The sequence below is a fragment of the Chanodichthys erythropterus genome, chromosome 6 (assembly GCF_024489055.1).
Source record: "Chanodichthys erythropterus isolate Z2021 chromosome 6, ASM2448905v1, whole genome shotgun sequence".
In the NCBI taxonomy this organism is placed as follows: domain Eukaryota; kingdom Metazoa; phylum Chordata; class Actinopteri; order Cypriniformes; family Xenocyprididae; genus Chanodichthys; species Chanodichthys erythropterus.
The window spans coordinates 13,588,038-13,606,717 of NC_090226.1; the positions used below are offsets into that span (position 1 = coordinate 13,588,038).

Sequence of the window (18,680 nt, forward strand, 5' to 3'; positions counted from 1 at the left end):
TTTTAATTTCAAAGTGAATTAATCCTTTAACACTTTCTCCAAAAAGCAGACGCGATGAGATGAGACCTATTTTCCTGTTCGTTCATTAAATACACATTGCTTCTGTCTGCCACACGATGGCAGCACTGCGCAGGAGAACGGCTCGGATATTCCAGGCTGATTCTCTCAAGGATGTGAACCTTTCCTTCCTGTTTCAGTAACACAGGCAGCAAAACCTCCGCATAGTGAGCTGCAATAGATATCTATCAGGCCTCCATAATGGCAGTGTTCTTATCATTATCGTTACAAAGTCGCTTAATTCACAGCTTCAGTCACGCTAAATGCGTGATTGTATTCATTTAGCATCCATTATTTTAGACATTTTATTTATTGTCGCCGCACGTCTGTATAGGCAGCATCAGGAACACGCGCCGTTCTCCGGCAATTGTTCCCACCATATTCTCATGGCGGAGACTAAAATCATTTACCATATAGATGAGGAGGAAACTCCTTATTTGGTGAAACTGTCAGTGGCTCCAGAGAAGGTAACTTTGGCAGATTTCAAAAATGTCCTCAGCAACCGACCGGTTAACAGCTACAAATTCTTCTTTAAATCTATGGATCAAGATTTTGGGTAAGTCTGATGATGGGAATTGTCATGTATTTATTCAATCATTGTATTCAGTCCCTGATGCGAATGAAGCTGTCATCGTGGCAGAGATGATTTGTCATCATTGGCACCTGCCTGTCATTTGTGATGGCTGCATCATCTCCTCCTTTGTGGGACCAGCATCAGAATACAGTCATGCTCTCAGCTGTCCAATATGCCATAGTGCAACATGCATATCTTTGCTTGTTTGATTTGCATTTTGAACTGGTTTGTTTGCATGGTAACCGAAGTTTGACCTTTAGCAAGAGGACAGCAATAACGGGCACTTGCCAATAGCAGGCAAACAGTGTCATGGTTTTCTGTCAGCTTATAAAATCCTGCTTTACGACCTAAAAAATATCATAAGCTGCTGGTCTCTCAGCTTGGTCAGGGCTGGCTTAGAGTGATTTTTCAGCTGGTCAGACTTGGAGACCATCTTAAACCAGCTAAGACCATCAGACCATGAGTAACATATCCACTCTAGTCTTGCCAGAGCTGTCTGATGTGATTGTCATCCTCATTGAACAGCTGGCACTGTCCACAAATAGGATACAAAATAGTGCTTAAGTGTTTTTTTTATTTATTTATTTTTTTCAACAAATGGTCAGTGAAAAGAGATGATTCTGAAAATGAAATGTTTGACCTCATGACCTTATTTTTTGTAATGCATGAACAAATTCTGTATAAACAACTGAATATTAAGATTTAATTAAAATATGAATATGAAGATCAATTAAAATTTGTTAATAATAGTTATATTTTCACTGTGATTAATCAAATATCAATTCAAAATTATGACATTGTCAACATTATATGAGTAACATTATTTTTATTGTTGGATAAAGTCGAGAAGGTCAAAGACCGAAATCCCCCGAAGTACAGATTGTGCATCCCCTTGGACTATTGTATTATATAGTTTGATGCCTATCAGTCTCAGTTTTTTACAGTAGCTATCTGGCTTCATTTATGTGCACTCACTCATAGAACTGGCTTTGGTTTTAATGTAACTGGAAGCAGCAGATGTGATCTGCTTCTGGTCAGGTTTTCAGAGTGAATTTTATGCTTTTTTTTTTTTTTTTTTTTTTTTTTACAGCACATTTGTGCTTGTTGGTTATTTTAAGAGGTGAAATACTATATTTTGCAGAGGTCTTAACAAGACTTAGTGATTTTAAATATTATTCTGTAGTTCCAGTCAAATTTCTGGGGCTGCTTCAAACCAGTATACTGAGATCCTGATAAAGATTCATTGCAAGGACTGTTGCCTCAGGCTGTTTATAGCAGAATGCACCATCCTCATTAGCTTACAGAAGGTCATTAGCTTACAAACTGTTTTATAAGTGGTTGATTATTACTCATTATGTCTTCACTTGCAGAGCTTACATTAGACTTGGGTTAATCATTGTTTTCTTTTTGAAACCATTAATCAGGCATGATGAAGTAATACTGATTGCTTTTGTTAGCCCATGTTCAAGGCATTAGACAATCATCAGACTAGGTAAGCAAGCAAGGACAACAGCGAAAAATGGCAGATGGAGCAATAATAACTGACATGATCCATGATATCATGATATTTTTAGTAGGGCTGGGCGATGTATCGAATGCTTTTGTCACGCACATTTCTTCAGTAAAGCCGGTTCCCTGATTACCGCTAAATCGGCATCACCTGCTTTCAAATGGAGCGCCATTTAATAGACAGAGCCGTAGTTCACTAATAAGACACGCAATATCGCGTTCAATATCGATATGTATCGATACTGAAGAAATGCGCGTGACAAAAGCATTCGATACATCGCCCAGCCCTAATTTTTAGTGATATTTGTAAATTGTCTTTCTAAATGTTTCGTTAGCATGTTGCTAATGTACTGTTAAATGTGGTTAAAGTTACCATCATTTCTTACTGTATTCACGGAGACAAGAGCTGTCATTATTTTCATTATTAAACACTTGCAGTCTGTATAATTCATAAACACAACTTCATTCTTTATAAATCTCTCCAACAGTGTGTAATGTTAGCTTTAGCCACGGAGCATAGTCTCAAACTCATTCAGAATCAAATGTAAACATCCATATAAATACCATACTTACGAAATCCGTTATGCTGCATGACAAACACTTTGTAAAGATCCATTTCGAGTGTTATATTAGCTGTGTTAACTTTGTTTATGCAATGTATTATAGAGTCGAGCGCGAGCATTTAAAGGGGAAGCACGCTGAATCGGCGCATATTTAATGATGCCCCAAAATAGGCAGTTAAAAAAATGAATTTAAAAAAATCTATGGGGTATTTTGAGCTGAAACTTCACAGACACATTCAGGGGACATGGAAACTCTATGAGGGTGCAGGCTGATATGTCCCTAACTCATTCTCACTGAGCTTGCTGCTCAACATTCAAATACTTTTCAGCACTCTTTCAGAAACCCTCCACTAGGGCTGGGCGATATATCGCATGCGATTGTCACGCGCATTTTGTCAGTAAAGCCGGTTCCCTGATTGCCGCTAAATCGCCATCACCTGCTTTCAAATTGAGCAGCATTTAATAGACAGAGCCGTAGATCACTGATAAGCCACGCAATATCGCGTTCATATCGCAGATGTATCGACTTCGATAATGAACGCGATATTGCGTGGCTTATCAGTGATCTACGGCTCTGTATATTAAATGCTGCTCCATTTGAAAGCAGGTGATGGCGATTTAGCGGCAATCAGGGAACCGGCTTTACTGACGAAATGCGCGTGACAATCACATGCAATATATCACCCAGCCCTACCCTCCACCTTCCCCAGCTCCACCTGTAAAAAATTGATATGGGTAATATCATGCATGCTAATTCTGCATTCACGCCACCTCGTATTTAGCGGAATCTTGAGATGACAACACGTGGCGTTATATTCGGAGCTGTTCACGTGCTTCGACTGGGAATTATGGAATAAGGCACCACTATCAATGCCTAAATTAATCTACAGCGGTCAGGTGGCCATGTGGTACATCTGTACAGCGTACAAGCTGTAATTACGAGTTCTATGAGGATATGAACGCTTTTTACAACCTAGAATCTCGTAACTACAGGAATTACGAGGAATTACGTGAATGTACCTTAATTGTGCAGCAGCAGTTTGCTTACATGATCGCAGCACTGTGTCTGTGTACTGTATGAATTGGCAGTAGCAAGTCTCCATATTGCTCTGCAGTAGCAGCAGGGATGGGCAGTATTTATGATACATGTATTTAAAATATTTATTTCAAATACAAAATAGTATTTTGTAATTTGTATTTGATAGGGTTGATGAAAATGGCTTTGTATTTGGTATCAGAATACTTTAGTGTTTTGTATTTTTGTATTTTTAAAATACTGTAAAATACTTTGTAAGAAGTCTACATGATGACATCATAAAATTGCGGCCTCTGATTGGTGCCTACTCTATAGTTTGCAGAGACTTGTTGTGATCAGAACAGAAAATTGATCCATATGGAAGAAGGTGGTCAAGAAACGTGCAAGCTGCCAGCTTTCCATCAATTTTTAGCATGAATTGCTATAATTTTTAAAGTTCATGTAAAGTTTTGGTGTTTGTTTTGGTAGCCTAGGCTAAATAGTTTTCAAGAACATTATGTAAATAGTACCAATTTACATAATGTTCTTGAAAACTATTATACTGAGCAGCAGCCCTCGATATTTATGATTAGCAATCAAATGATTAATTGGTTAAAAACTAGTTGCTATGAATACAGGTGCCGTCACTTGTCTTCTTATGAATGACTTGTTGTCATTGAGTCAGTGTTGCTGATGCAAAGTAGGCCCTTCGTTACCAAACACCAAGTAACTAAATTAGGATACAATTATGAGTCATTCACAAACATTAAACTGTTGGTTACTTTAATACTAAACTTCATCTGGGAGATCACAGGGATATGGAAATATTTGATCTGTTAAAGCCACAATATGTACATTTTCGCCTGTAAAGATCGCTAATTCAAAACAAAGGTGTAGCCTGATGACGCCTTGATTTCACAGAATCATAGGAGGTGTTGTCTTCACGTCTACAGCTGGTGGAAAAGAATCGGGACAGGACTCTCATTACTAATGAGAGACAAGTGCGAGTGCGACACACAGCTTGACAGCAGTGGATATTTTATTATGCCACAGTCGCTGCTCCCGCTTCTTTCAGTCATGTTGCACAGAGTAAGACCTTATCCGAACATATCCCTGTGATCTCCCAGATGAAGTTTAGTTTTAAAGTAACCAACAGTTTAATGTTTGTGAATGACTTGTATCCTAATTTAGTTACTTGATGTTTGGTAACGAAGGGCCTACTTTACATCAGCAACACTGACTCAATGACAACAAGTCATTTATAAGAAGACAAGTGACGGCACCTGTATTCTTAGCAACTAGTTTTTAACCAATTAATCATTTGATTGCTAATCATAAATATAGGGGGCTGCTGCTCAGTATAATAGTTTTCAAGAACATTATGTAAATTGGTACATAAAGCCTAGGCTACCAAAATGAACACCAAAACTTTACATGAACTGTTAAAAATTATAGCAATTTATGCTAAAAATTGATGGAAAGCTGGCAGCCTGCACATTTCTTGACCACCTTCTTCCATATGGATCAATTTTCTGTTCTGATCACAACAAGTCTCTGCAAACTATAGAGTAGGCACCAATCAGAGGCCGCAATTTTATGATGTCATCATGTAGACTTCTTACAAAGTATTTTACAGTATTTTAAAAATGCAAAAATACAAAACACTAAAGTATTCTGATACCAAATACAAAACCATTTTCATCAACCCTATCAAATACAAATTACAAAATACTATTTTGTATTGAAATACGTATTTGAAATACATGTATCATAAATACTGCCCATCCCTGTCTATATCTATAGGCCAACATAGCTTGGCAAACTATATTATACAGTATATGTGTGTTTGTCAGATTACATGTTAAGTTGCACCTGTGTTGACCCGCACCTGATGAGAACATTAGCATCAGGCTTCAGCTCTGTTTATTTGCTAATTTGCATTGTTGTTGGTATATATTGCATTAGTCATTATGTAAATGATCTGACCATGTCTGTGTTCTTTAATTTGCATGTCAGCAGATCATGCGCAAATGCTACTCCCTTCAACACATTTGTGGAATTGCGCTCTCACGCTAATTTGCCCCGTTTAGTAAATCTGGCCTTTCGTGAAGTGATGTCTCGCGCTCATTGAAGTATATGGGCGAGACATCACTTCCGTCATCACAACGCGTTTTTTGACCTCACTAACAGGAAGCTGAACGAAGTTGGACATAGTGGTGTATTAGAGGTAAAAATTATATAAATAATGTTCCGTTTCTCGCACAAACCGATCGTTTCGTGTCTTAGGACATTAATGTGTCATCATGAGCCGCAGGTTTTAATTTTGATTTGTCTAAGCAAGTTTTATTTACTGTTAGAGTTGAAGTTCCCATCTACTGCTATTATTTGACTGACAGACGGCAGCGGTTGGAGTTAAAAATCATAATTTGCGTTCAACTGAAGAAACAAATTCACCTACATCTTGGATGTACTGGGGGTAAGCAGATAAACATCACATTTTCATTTTTGGGTGAACTATCCCTTTAAGTCAGTGTAATGGTGAAGGGATAGATCAAATAGTCCAACTGATGGAAGGTTTGAGAATAAATTTCATGCTCCCTTGTAAAAGTATTTTGTAGTATTTTCAAAATACAAAAATACAGTAGTTTATTTTGATACATGGTGTGGCTGCTGTATTTTGTAGTTTATTTTGATACATTTACAATTAAGGTATTTGGTATTTTATTTTAAAATACATTTTGATGTATTTTTGCCCATCCCTGAGTAGCAGCAGCAGCAGTAGACAACAATAGCAGCAGACAGGAGTAGGGGGGTATAACCGTGATCTGTATGGACCAGGCCCCACGATTTGGCACACATGTGATTTGCAGATTAACTGCAAAGTTTTACCATCGTAGAAAGTTTATCATTTGCATGTTTTGTCTTGCCAATTTACACATTCAAACGATTTTTAAGCTTTCACTAATAATTCCTATTAGACCTTACTTTATTTGTAACTTTGTTATATTGTATTTGGGTCAGTGACATGACGGGTCCATTTTTTTTGTCCAAAGGCCTTAATAAAAAAAATAAAAAAACACATATGACATCCAAAGTATGTAAAGTAGTACAACTAGATCTCTTTTTACTGAATCCAAAAGGTTTTAATTATATTTTGCTACATATAAAGGTATTTTAAAGATTTTGAAGCATCAAAATTCGGTTTAACTGTCCAAAGTCAAACACAGCTATTTCATTTGTGATTAAAATATCTTAAAATGTAATAAATGTATATATTTTTTATTCTGGCATGATTTTATAACATCAAATATCAACAGTGCAAAATGGTATAAAAATTATGTATGGAAGTCGTTGCTTTGTTGTGAGAACGAATGTCCAGAAAAATGAATTTCATTGATGTCATTTGGAGTAACCAATATAAAGGGACCATTTTGGATCAAGTCATGCGGTCAGTATTATGTGACAGGATGTGAAATCATTCAGACACCTGCAAAGGACCACATGGTCGTGAAGCAAAGTAACAAACTCTCTTTTAACAATTTGAAAAATTCATGTTTTCAGTTGCTCATGTCCTGAAACATCAAGTCATTTGGTACAACCGCTATAAAACATGGAAAATGTTGTAACATTTTAAAGACCTGTACTAAATATAAAATGTTTGTCCTTTTGCTTGCTAGCTAGCAAGCTAACTAGCTAGCCAGCTAGATATCAGCCTGTTAGCACTGTTCGAAATTATCGTCATTCAGTATAACCAAAAGTGACATTCAGTAAAACGGAAATTTTGACAAATTCTGTCCATCTTGTAAAAAATGACAAAAGCAATGTTAATTGATTATCAAAAAAACATAATCCCATTGTTAACACTTAATAAAACGTAATAAATGGAAAGCCAAGTTTTTTTGGGTTTAATAGAAAAGTGACCCGTGACTCAAAAACCGTAATGTGATCCAAACCGTGAGTTTTGTGATCTGTTGCACCACTAAGTGCATTTCACTAGTGCATTTTCATTTTAAAATGCATAACCTTTTCTATGGTTACGCCTGTCGTTTACACTACTCTTGTTTTTTCTCTCGAAAACGGAGACTTTCAAAAACACTGCAGAGCCTATTTTAGTTTAAAAACGCCGGGGTTGCGTTTCAGTATAAACGAACCAAAACAATGGTGTGGCCGCCCACGTTTTCGCTCTGCTGACGGCCGTGTAAACAATTACATGGAGACTGAACTACAATCTTTGCTGGCTCTGTTGTAATTTTTAGCAGCATTGTGCAGTTAAACTCTGCATTATTTTTTTATTTTTAAATACTGCTGCTTCCTACATGCACAAGAGGCAACTGTTTACACTTGTATGCACATGGTAATGGTGCATTTTACAGATATCTCAGAACTGAAATTGTGGAGTGTTTTTTTTGTGTGTGTGTGTATGAAAAAGTGAAATTCCATAAATCTATTGCATTTTATTTTATAACTGAACTCAGGCCTCTTACACCTATGTTATACATCTGACTTGATATTTTGAAAAATATAACAAATCACTTGAAGTAGTGTAAATCAAATTTCTTAATCATCATCATATTTCATTTTGTTTGGGGTGAACTATGCCTTTAATATTTTCTTTGCATTTAATGGCTCAAATATTTGAATACCATTTGTTTCAACAGAAAATTTAAACTTTCCTATTGAAACACTATGACATCATGCAAATGAATTTTAAGACTAGTTAATGTGGCATCAGTTCTTGTCTTAGTTTGGGCATCTTGCTACTACATTGACGTTAAATTCCTCCATATCTCTTTATTTTTTTCAGATAAATTTCATGTACTCTATTTATCACAAAACTTTCCTTTTTCATGAAATGAGAATTTCCATAGCAAAATAAAGATTAGCTGAGCTGGTACCAACATCCCCTCAAGCTTTTCATTTAAATACAGTACATGCTCTATTTTCTTAGGTAAATACTTTTTTTCTGACAAATACACAGATGCGTGAGTTGGTAAAGACTCACAGGTGGCTTATTCCTATTACGCAGTACCTTTTTAACTTTGTAATTTAAAACAAAAAAAAAGCTTGTTTTGTGTGTTATGAGGATGTCAACTAGTAATTGATCACAAACATGTTGCCACATAGACTTCTGAAATATAAAGAACTTTATGCATTCTAGATAAACTTCTGAATGGGTCATTCCATGTCCATTTAGCCAAAATTCTTAAAGCTAAATATTTGAAAGAAATACTAATGAAGAAGAAAGCCAAAATATTAAATGTCAAAATGAAGATTTTCTCCTGAGATTTAGATTTTAGCAGGAAAAATGACTTTTAAATATGGCAGCACCATTATTTTATTTTTATACAGAGATAGGTGTCACATAATGTATAAGATGAAGCTCACGAAGATGAGGAGTAACAGAAAAACAGGATCTTTAATGATGAATCTCAGGAAACTCTTAACAAACACAGTCACACACGTACACATTGACGAGATCTGAAAAAGAACTGAAAGACACAGAGAATATATACTGGAGCAAATGAGGAGTGATTAACAAAGCACAGGTGAATGACATTACTAATTAGACTGACAGGGGAGAAACTAGGTCACGGAGACACCGACCAAACATGTAACAATAGGTAGGTAAAAATTAGTCATATCTGTTGACTTTAAGCAATTCTTGTTGCATTATATACCAATGAGGACAGTTCACAAATAAGAAAAATAACTTTTCATGTTCTTTTTCCAAAGTGTTAGTACATGTAACTCAAGAAGTAGATATCTCAGTATCCTTTTAGATTCTGGTTCTTAAACTTTTCTTTTTGAATCTTCTTTTTGAGGCCATATGGTTCCGTCCCAGTGATATGGGGATGCCAATGTGGCTCCTTGTGCCAATTGTTGAATTTTACCGAATTTCAGTGGTTGAAAATGAAATGTGGGCCAGTTTGCATACATCTGACGTATTGTATTTGCATACATCTGATGTATTGGACTGTCTGAAGAAAAAATAGTAAACTAGAAATGTACCTTTTATTTATTCACATAAAAATAATAATGTCAAACTTGATTTCTGAGAGTCAAAATATAACATTATGAAGAATAAGGAAAACATGGCTATTTAGATAATACTTGTTTGGCTATTTGCAATACCTTTATTTTACTTTTGTATTTTAAAAATATACATCTACAAAGCTTTGTAAGTCATTATTTATCCTTTTAATGTCTTCTTCCTTAAAGTGATGCTGTCTACCAGCGTTGGTTGAGTACACATAAAGATGCCTGTATTGTGGCTGACTGATACATGGCACACACCAGCACTTCCTGGCTCCTGGAATGATTTAGAAGTACTTACTTTTGTCATGAATGACACAAGAATGACATCCCGCCTCTTAGTATTCCACTCCTCAGTGCTGCAAATATACTGTACCACTTCTGTTGGTACACTGCACTGTCCAAGCATATACTACTACTTTTTGGGCAGATGTAAAATGTTGGAAAAATGTACCAGTGGTGTCAGCAGAAATTAAATTATAAGGCTTTTTATATGGCACTTAATCCTGGGTTATCATCATTCCAAACCCTTGTTTCACACTTGTAATTTTGAATTTATCCAATCGTGAATGTCGACACTGCAAATATGCAAATAAGAACATTAATACCGGGTTTAGGAATGTACAATGTGAAATGTTATGTACCTACAGTTGTAATTGATAACCCCAGGTAAAGTATGAGCAGCAGTGTGAAACATGAAATATGATTAACCCAGGGTTCCATTTACCTGGGGTTTAGATTGACCCAGGGTTAACTATTTAAAATGTGAGAAGTGTTTCAAAGTATGAGCAGTAACACATCAAATATTGCTTCTGGTTTGAGACGCTGAATAAAAAAAAAAGTGAAGTGTTTTACGGGGCCAGTGACATCTGCGCATTCGAGAAGTATCCAACATTCTTTAAATTTTGTGGATTTTATTAAAGGGATAGTTCACCCAAAAATGAAAATTTGATGTTTATCTGCTTACCCCTAGGGCATCCAAGATGTAGGTGACTTTGTTTCTTCAGTAGAACAGAAATTATGATTTTTAACTCCAACCGTTGATGTCTGTCAGTCTTATAATGCGAGTGAATGGTCACACAGTTTATAAGAGTCAATAAACATGCACAGACGAATACTTCAATGAGTGCCAGACATCACTTCCGTTGTCAGAGCACGATCAGACCTCACTAAGCGAATGCTGAACGCAGTTGGACATAGTGGTGTATTAGAGGTAAAAAATTATATAAATACTGTTCGTTTTCTCACACAAACCGACCGTTTCATGTCTTAGGACATCAATGTGCCGTCACGAGCTGCAGGGTTTAATTTGGATTCGTCTGTGCATGTTTATTGACTCTTATAGATTGTGTGACCATTCACTCTTATTATTTGGCTGACAGATGGCAGCGGTTGGAGTTAAAAATCATAATTTCTGTTCTACTGAAGAAACAAAGTCACCTACATCTTGGATGCCCTGGGGGTAAGCAGATAAATATCAAATTTTCATTTTTGGGTGAACTATCCCTTTAATGTGGTTAGCTATCCATAGATTATATTATGAGAATCTGAGCAAAGCTCAGCCAAATTAAATTAGAGAAAAGGAAGGCTTTCTCGTGAGATGGGGAGAATTTCCATTGCAAAGTGCAGATTAGCTCAACATATGCCACACCAACCTTTTCATTCAAATACATGCACACTTTTCTCAGACTAGCACTTTCTTCTGTCAGATACACATGCTTGAATTGGCAAAGGCTCATAGCTGTATCACCTGTTGTGTAGTACCTTTTTCATTCTGTAGTTAAAAAAATTACCATGGAGATGTTTGGGCTTCTTAACTTCCTGCTACTGGCACTCTATACGTCTGCCGATAGACCCGTTCCAGGATTGGTGAAAGAAATCATCCATGTGAAGATGATGATGAATTGGAGTGATGCATGTATGTATTGCCTAAATAATTCTGGACAACTGTTTGTAGCCTCAGATAAGAACGAGTTGAAGAATCTGAGTGGTTCTGCCAGCCAGCTCTCTTGGATGGGACTTTATAAGATTTCCTCAGCTTGGTACTGGGTGGATGAGACCAAATCAAATTATTTCAACTGGTATGGAGAGTGTGCCTCAATGAACATGGCTGGACACTGGTTTTATACCAAAAAATGTGACACTAAACTATTCTTTGTGTGTAAGAATGTTTCCGGAGATTGGGTCTTAGTCAAAGAAAAAAAAACTTGGCTCGAGGCAAAACAACAGTGCGAAACAGATCACGCTGGTCTTGCGATTATACGTAATGATGTGGACAACAAATTTATTTGCAGAGTGCTAGATAATAGTTTGGCCTGGATTGGTCTAGCTACAGTTAAAGAAGATACTCCTTTGACAGAAACCTGGAGGTGGGTTGGAGACAACGAGCCTGTCGCATACTCCCAGTGGTTAAACAGTTTGTTTTGTGCAGTGATCGATTGGAAAGGATTCTGGCATGACCGTGTTTGCTTTGAGGAACACCCTTTTGTCTGCTTTAGACAAGTTAACAGTATCCCTGAATTCATGCTGGTCAATGAATATAAAATCTGGAAAGAAGCTCAGACGCACTGCAAGCTGTTGAGCATGAGCCTAGTCATGGTGAAAACCCAAGCAGAATTGATTGCACTAGTGGTGTATATGCATGACATACAAAGCTTTTTCGTGGATGGTCTTTATTATTGGATTGGATTGTATAATAACCCTTGGATTTGGGTTGGTAGCCAATCAAAGATCCAATTTTGGAACAGAATGCAACCTAATAATCTAGATTCCAAGAGCAGAATGATTTCACCAGACAAACAAGCTTGTGGAGCTTTAAAGAATGGTGAGATGTTTGATGAGACGTGTCTAAATCTACTCCCTTTCTTTTGTATGGCCAAAGTGCGCTCTATGATCCTGGTGTCAGAACCCAAATCGTGGATCGAAGCCTTGAAACACTGTAGAGACAGATATGTGGACTTGGCCAGTGTGGCATCAGTTATGGAACAGCATACGGCGGAGAATAAGGTTAACGATGTTCAGAGTGATTATGTATGGATTGGGCTGAACTTTCTGGTGGGTAGTTGGATCTGGGTGTATGGGGATAATGTACAGTATGAGAACTGGGTAAATGGCGAAAACGTACAGTGCCCAGTCGCTCGACGCTGTGGTGCCCTCAGTGTAGCAAATGGGAAGTGGGAGGCCAGACCGTGTGAGGAGAGACTGGAATTTCTCTGTTTCCAGAAGTGACTTGAGGTAAAGAAGGACCCGAAAACCTGCTGAAATGCTGTAACATGAGAGATTTATCAAATGTAGTTTCTCCTTTTCTTTTTTTTTTTTTTTTTGCATGATGGATTGTTTTTGGATAACAAGTTTGCCAGACTCTGTAAAGTTAGCTAAATGCTTGGCTGAAATGTGTGCTACTTGTTACTCTTGAGTTTTAGTGGTTGGGATCAGTTCTTAATGTTTCCTAATGAATATGGGTAGTAAACTGTTCTGTATCTGCTAATAGATAGTGGCACTAGAATTTCATAGTTGAAAAATATTAATGTTTTGTAAAAGTGAAAATGTACTAAAGATTTAATTAATTCAATTAGTTTAAGTTTTTTTCTCCATTCTGTCACCTGATGGAGTTTGGGTTTCTTTCCACTGTTGCCTCTAGCTTGCTTAGTTGGGGACACTGAATATTCAACAATATTATTGATTTGACTGCACTGACACTATTGAATGAGAACTGAACTGAGCTGGCTGATGACATCACTGTTTTCTGCAGCATTCCTTTATAGAGGAAATGAACTAATTTATTAATTGATGATCTTCACAGCGGAGCTGAATCTACACTGAACTGACTTGAGATGAACAATGACACTATTTTCTTTTAGAGCTGCTGTACAGCCGAAATGAACTCTGTTTGCATCATTGAATCATTTTCCTGTTATCACTGTAAAACTGCTTTGAAGCAATCTGGATTGTATAAAGCACTATATACAGGGGTGCACATACATTTTTTGGTCTGGTTCTCAAAGGAGCACCTGGAGATGCTGCTTGGTACTCACACTTTACGCAACACTCTTAACCTACAAGTTGTCTTCATCACTTTCTTCCTGACTGCTCTCCTCACTAGGGTTAAGAACCGAGAACCAATTATTGTGTTTTTTTTTAAAAGAACCGGAACCGTGCAAGATTTCTACGTTTCAGTTCCGAAAACAGTTCTGTTGTGATGGATGGGTGAAGTGCGGGGGGCGTATCCTTTAATAGTAATGTCTTACCTCATGAATATTAGAGCAATGAATTAACTGAAAAGCCCTTGCGATACTCATATATGTCAGGTATCAATAGAGACAGATGCACAAAGCTGCACAATAAATCTTTAAAAGATTGCATTCTTGATTTCATCACCCACATCATAATCAAACTCCTAAATTACAACAATTTGCCCGTATATTAAACCTTTGACAAAAATAAAATTGCGACATTCAAATCTGAGTTTGCGCTGTTGCTAATCTAGAGACAGCAGTTGTCATGTTTAGATGTAAGCAATCTTTTCAAACACATAGTATCATTATTTCTGTTTCAAATATTCAATTATCACAGAAGTATAGATTAGTTTATTACAGATGCTCAAAATCTGATGTTACTGATCAAAATAGAATAAATCACCTTCTGTGAGTAACTGGACTTCAAATAACGACTGTATCGATTGCATTGTTACGCCACTAGGTGGCAACAAATTACTCTTAATGTATCTATCACTGAATCATTCTTTCAGAAACAAGTGAAGTCTTTATGAATCCAACTTACAAAAATATTCTGTTTCGCCTGTCTGGATCTTGCATGTGTGTTCAAGCATCTTATTTGTTAATTTTTGTTAACCTAAAACAAAAGTTAATAAAAACACAGCTGTTCTTAGTTTGTTCATGTTACTTCACAGTACATTAACTAATGTTAACAAATACAACTCTTGATAAATCCTTCCTTACTACTGGCGCTCCATAGGTCTACCGATAGGCCCATTCCAGGACTATTAAAGGAAATCATCCATGTGAAAGAGAAAATTACATTGTTTAATGCAAGAAGATATTGTCTAAGTAATTCTGGACAACTCTTTGTAGCCTCAGATATGAATGATCTAAAGAATCTCAGTGGTTCTGCCAACCAGCTCTCTTGGGTAGGACTTATGAGCATATTTTCATCATGGAAGTGGGTGGATGAGACCCAAACCAGATATTTCAACTTGGATGGGGAATGTGCCTTCATAAACAAGCCTGGATATTGGTATACCGCGACATGTGACAATAAACTATTCTTTGTGTGTAAGAAGGTTATAAGCACTCTGACAATGATTATTACATTCTGAACTTGCTGTTTTCTTTTTAAGCATTTTCTTTGGAACATCATCCTCACAAATTGTTATACTGTGAATTATTGACCTTTCATTAAGACATTCAGTGTTCAGTAACTTGTGACTACCATGTCTAAATCAAAGGACTAGACCAATTCAAACACTAGTTCATTCAGTTTGCATACATTTCTCATCGATGTTAAAATGCCCCTTCTGTATCTGTAGATTCTGATATATTTGCTTTTTCGTGAGATGAGGAGAATTTCATTTGCAAAGTACAGATTAGCTGAACAGACACTCACATTGATCATTTTCATTTACATATTTTAATATTTTTCCTTGACAAACAGGCTTTTTTCAGACTCAAAGGTGTATTCCTATGCTGCGTTCCAATTTGCCTACTTATACTACGCCATAAAAGTATGTACTCTTTTTGTGAACAAAAAGTACGTACTTTTGAGTGTGTAGCAAAAGAGTAGACAAGCTTTGGGACATACTGTCACATCATACAATTGCGTCTTTGCTCTCTGTCGCATTCTGTCACCGTAAACTGGCCTGTCAGTCATCTTAAATCCTCCACATTTCATTTAGCTAATTTACCATATCAGAGAGAAATGCAGTAGCACGTTGATCTGCAGTCGCGGGTCTTTCATGCAGAGAGCTCTCCTCATATTACTGCACAATGATGCATTTAAAAGTTAATGACTAATCGGATCTTTAAAGCTGCCCTAGAACTTTTTTTTTAAAAGATATAACCCTCAAATGGATCTTTACAAAGTGTTCGTCATGCATACTGTATGCATGCGTCGGATTATGTGAGTATTGTATTTATTTGTATGCTTACATTTGATTCTGAATGAATTTGAGGCTGTGATCCGTGGCTAACGGCTAATGCTACACTGTTGGAGAGATTTATAAAGAATGAAGTTGTGTTTATGAATTTTACAGACTGCAAGTGTTTAAAAATGAAAATAACAATGGCTCTTGTCTCCGTGAATACAATAAGAAACAATGGTAACTTTAACCAGTTTACAAATATCACTAAAAATATCATGATATCATGGATCATGTCAGTTATTATTGCTCCATCTGCCATTTTTCGCTATTGTCCTTGCTTGCTTACCTAGTCTAATGATTCTGCTGTGCACATCCAGACGTTACTGGCTGCCCTTGTGTAATGCCTCAATCATGGGCTGGCATATGCAAATATTGGGGGCGTACACCCTGACTGTTAAGTAACAGTCGGTGTTATGTTGAGATTCGCCTGTTCTTCTGAGGTCTTTTAAACAAATGAGATTTATATAAGAAGGAGGAAACAATGGAGTTTGAGACTCACTGTATGTCTTTTCCATGTACTGAACTCTTGTTATTTAACTATGCCGAGGTAAATTCAATTTTTGAATCTAGGGCACCTTTAATAAGTCCACATTGTTATTGCAGATGAAATATAACATAATTAACATTAAATAAATATTTTTTTTATAAGGTTAAGCTGATTATTTGTCATTCAAACCTCTCACCGTCGGCCATGCATATCTGACATGTTCTGTAGGTTTTTTTCACACTTTTTACTTGTATTTGTTGTTCTGAACTGAATCCTCATCCAAAGCGCAATGGGTTGTGGGCAAATTAGACTTTATAGTGTGCACGGATCCACATTTTGAAAATCTACTGGAAATAGTAGACCATCTGGGGATTTTTGGCAAACTCTTTTCAACATACTATGCTTTGGGACACACTTATTTTAATTTTACATACTATTTAGGATGGATAGTATGGACATTGGGACGCAGGGCAAGTCTTTTTGAGCCATAAGATGGCTTTGTGGACTGCACATAAATTCATTTAAATGGATAGTTCACCCAAAAATTAAAATTGTCGTCAGTACTCACCCTCATGTTGATCCAAACCCATAAGACTTTCATTCATATTTAAAAGACAAATAAAGCTATTTTTAATAAAATCTAAGCGATTTCTGTCCCTCCACTGAAAGTCAATTCACCCAAAATTCATTAAAAATTCTGTTCACATTTGTAAAGAGATTGTAAAATAAATATATACAGTGGGTACGGAAAGTATTCAGACCCCTTAAATTTTTCACTCTTTTGTTATATTGCAGCCATTTGCTAAAATCATTTAAGTTCATTTTTTTTATCCCTCATTAATGTACACACAGCACCCCATATTGACAGAAAAAACACAGAATTGTTGACATTTTTGCAGATTTATTAAAAAAGAAAAAATGAAATATCACATGTTCCTAAGTATTCAGTTATACTGATTATACTGATTCGGACTTGATTAGGAAAGCCACACACCTGTCTATATAAGACCTTACAGCTCACAGTGCATGTCAGAGCAAATGAGAATCATGTGGTCAAATGAACTGCCTAAAGAGCTCAGAGACAGAATTGTGGCAAGGCACAGATCTGGCCAAGGTTACAAAAAAATTTCTGCTGCACTTAAGGTTTCTAAGAGCACAGTGGCCTCCATAATCCTTAAATGGAAGATGTTTGGGATGACCAGAACCCTTCCTAGAGCTGGCTGTCCGGCCAAACTGAGCTATCGGGGGAGAAGAGCCTTGGTGAGAGAGGTAAAGAAGAACCCAAAGATCAATGTGGCTGAGCTCCAGAGATGCAGTCGGGAGATGGGAGAAAGTTGTAGAAATTCAACCATCACTGCAGTCCACCAGTCGGGGCTTTATGGCACAGTGGCCCGACGGAAGCCTCTCCTCAGTGCAAGACACATGAAAGCCCGCATGGAGTTTGCCAAGATGGTGAGAAATAAGATTCTCTGGTTTGATGAGAACAAGATAGAACTTTTTGGCCTTAATTCTAAGCGGTATGTCTGGAGAAAACCAGGCACTGCTCATCACCCGTCCAATACAGTCCCAACAGTGAAGCATGGTGGTGGCAGCATCATGCTGTGGGGGTGTTTTTCAGCTGCAGGGACAGGATGACTGGTTGCAATCGAGGGAAAGATGAATGCGGCCAAGTACAGGGATATCCTGGATGAAAACCTTCTCCAGAGTGCTCAGGACCTCAGACTGGGCCAAAGGTTTACCTTCCAACAAGACAATGACCCTAAGCACACAGCTAAAATAACAAAGGAGTGGCTTCACAACAACTCCGTGACTGTTCTTGAATGGCCCAGCCAGAACCCTGACTTAAACCCAATTGAGCATCTCTGGAGAGACCTAAAAATGGCTGTCCACCAACGTTTACCATCCAACCTGACAGAACTGGAGAGGATCTGCAAGGAGGAATGGCAGAGAATCCCCAAATCCAGGTGTGAAAAAGACTTGTGGCCGTATTAGATCAACAGGGTGCTTCTACTAAATACTAAGCAAAGGGTCTGAATACTTAGGACCATGTGATATTTCAGTTTTTCTTTTTTAATAAATCTGCAAAAATGTCAACAATTCTGTGTTTTTCTGTCAATATGGGGTGCTGTGTGTATATTAATGAGGAAAAAAATGAACTTGAATGATTTTAGCAAATGGCTGCAATAAGAGTGAAAAATTTAAGGGGGTCTGAATACTTACGTACCCCATGTATGTATTGAGCAATTTAATCCAAGTCTTCTGAAGATACACTATTACTTTATATG

At 37.1% G+C, this 18,680-nt stretch overlaps 1 protein-coding gene across 1 annotated transcript in view; it reads left to right on the forward strand.

The window, feature by feature from the left end:
- The first annotated feature begins 210 nt into the window (after nucleotides 1-210).
- dvl1b (dishevelled segment polarity protein 1b) overlaps nucleotides 211-18,680 on the forward strand; it is a 46,240-nt gene continuing 27,770 nt past the window's right edge. The window contains exon 1 of the mRNA XM_067388153.1: nucleotides 211-613. Within this exon, the coding sequence (XP_067244254.1) occupies nucleotides 321-613 (293 nt within the window). The 5' untranslated portion in view covers nucleotides 211-320. The remainder of the gene's footprint in view (nucleotides 614-18,680) is intronic.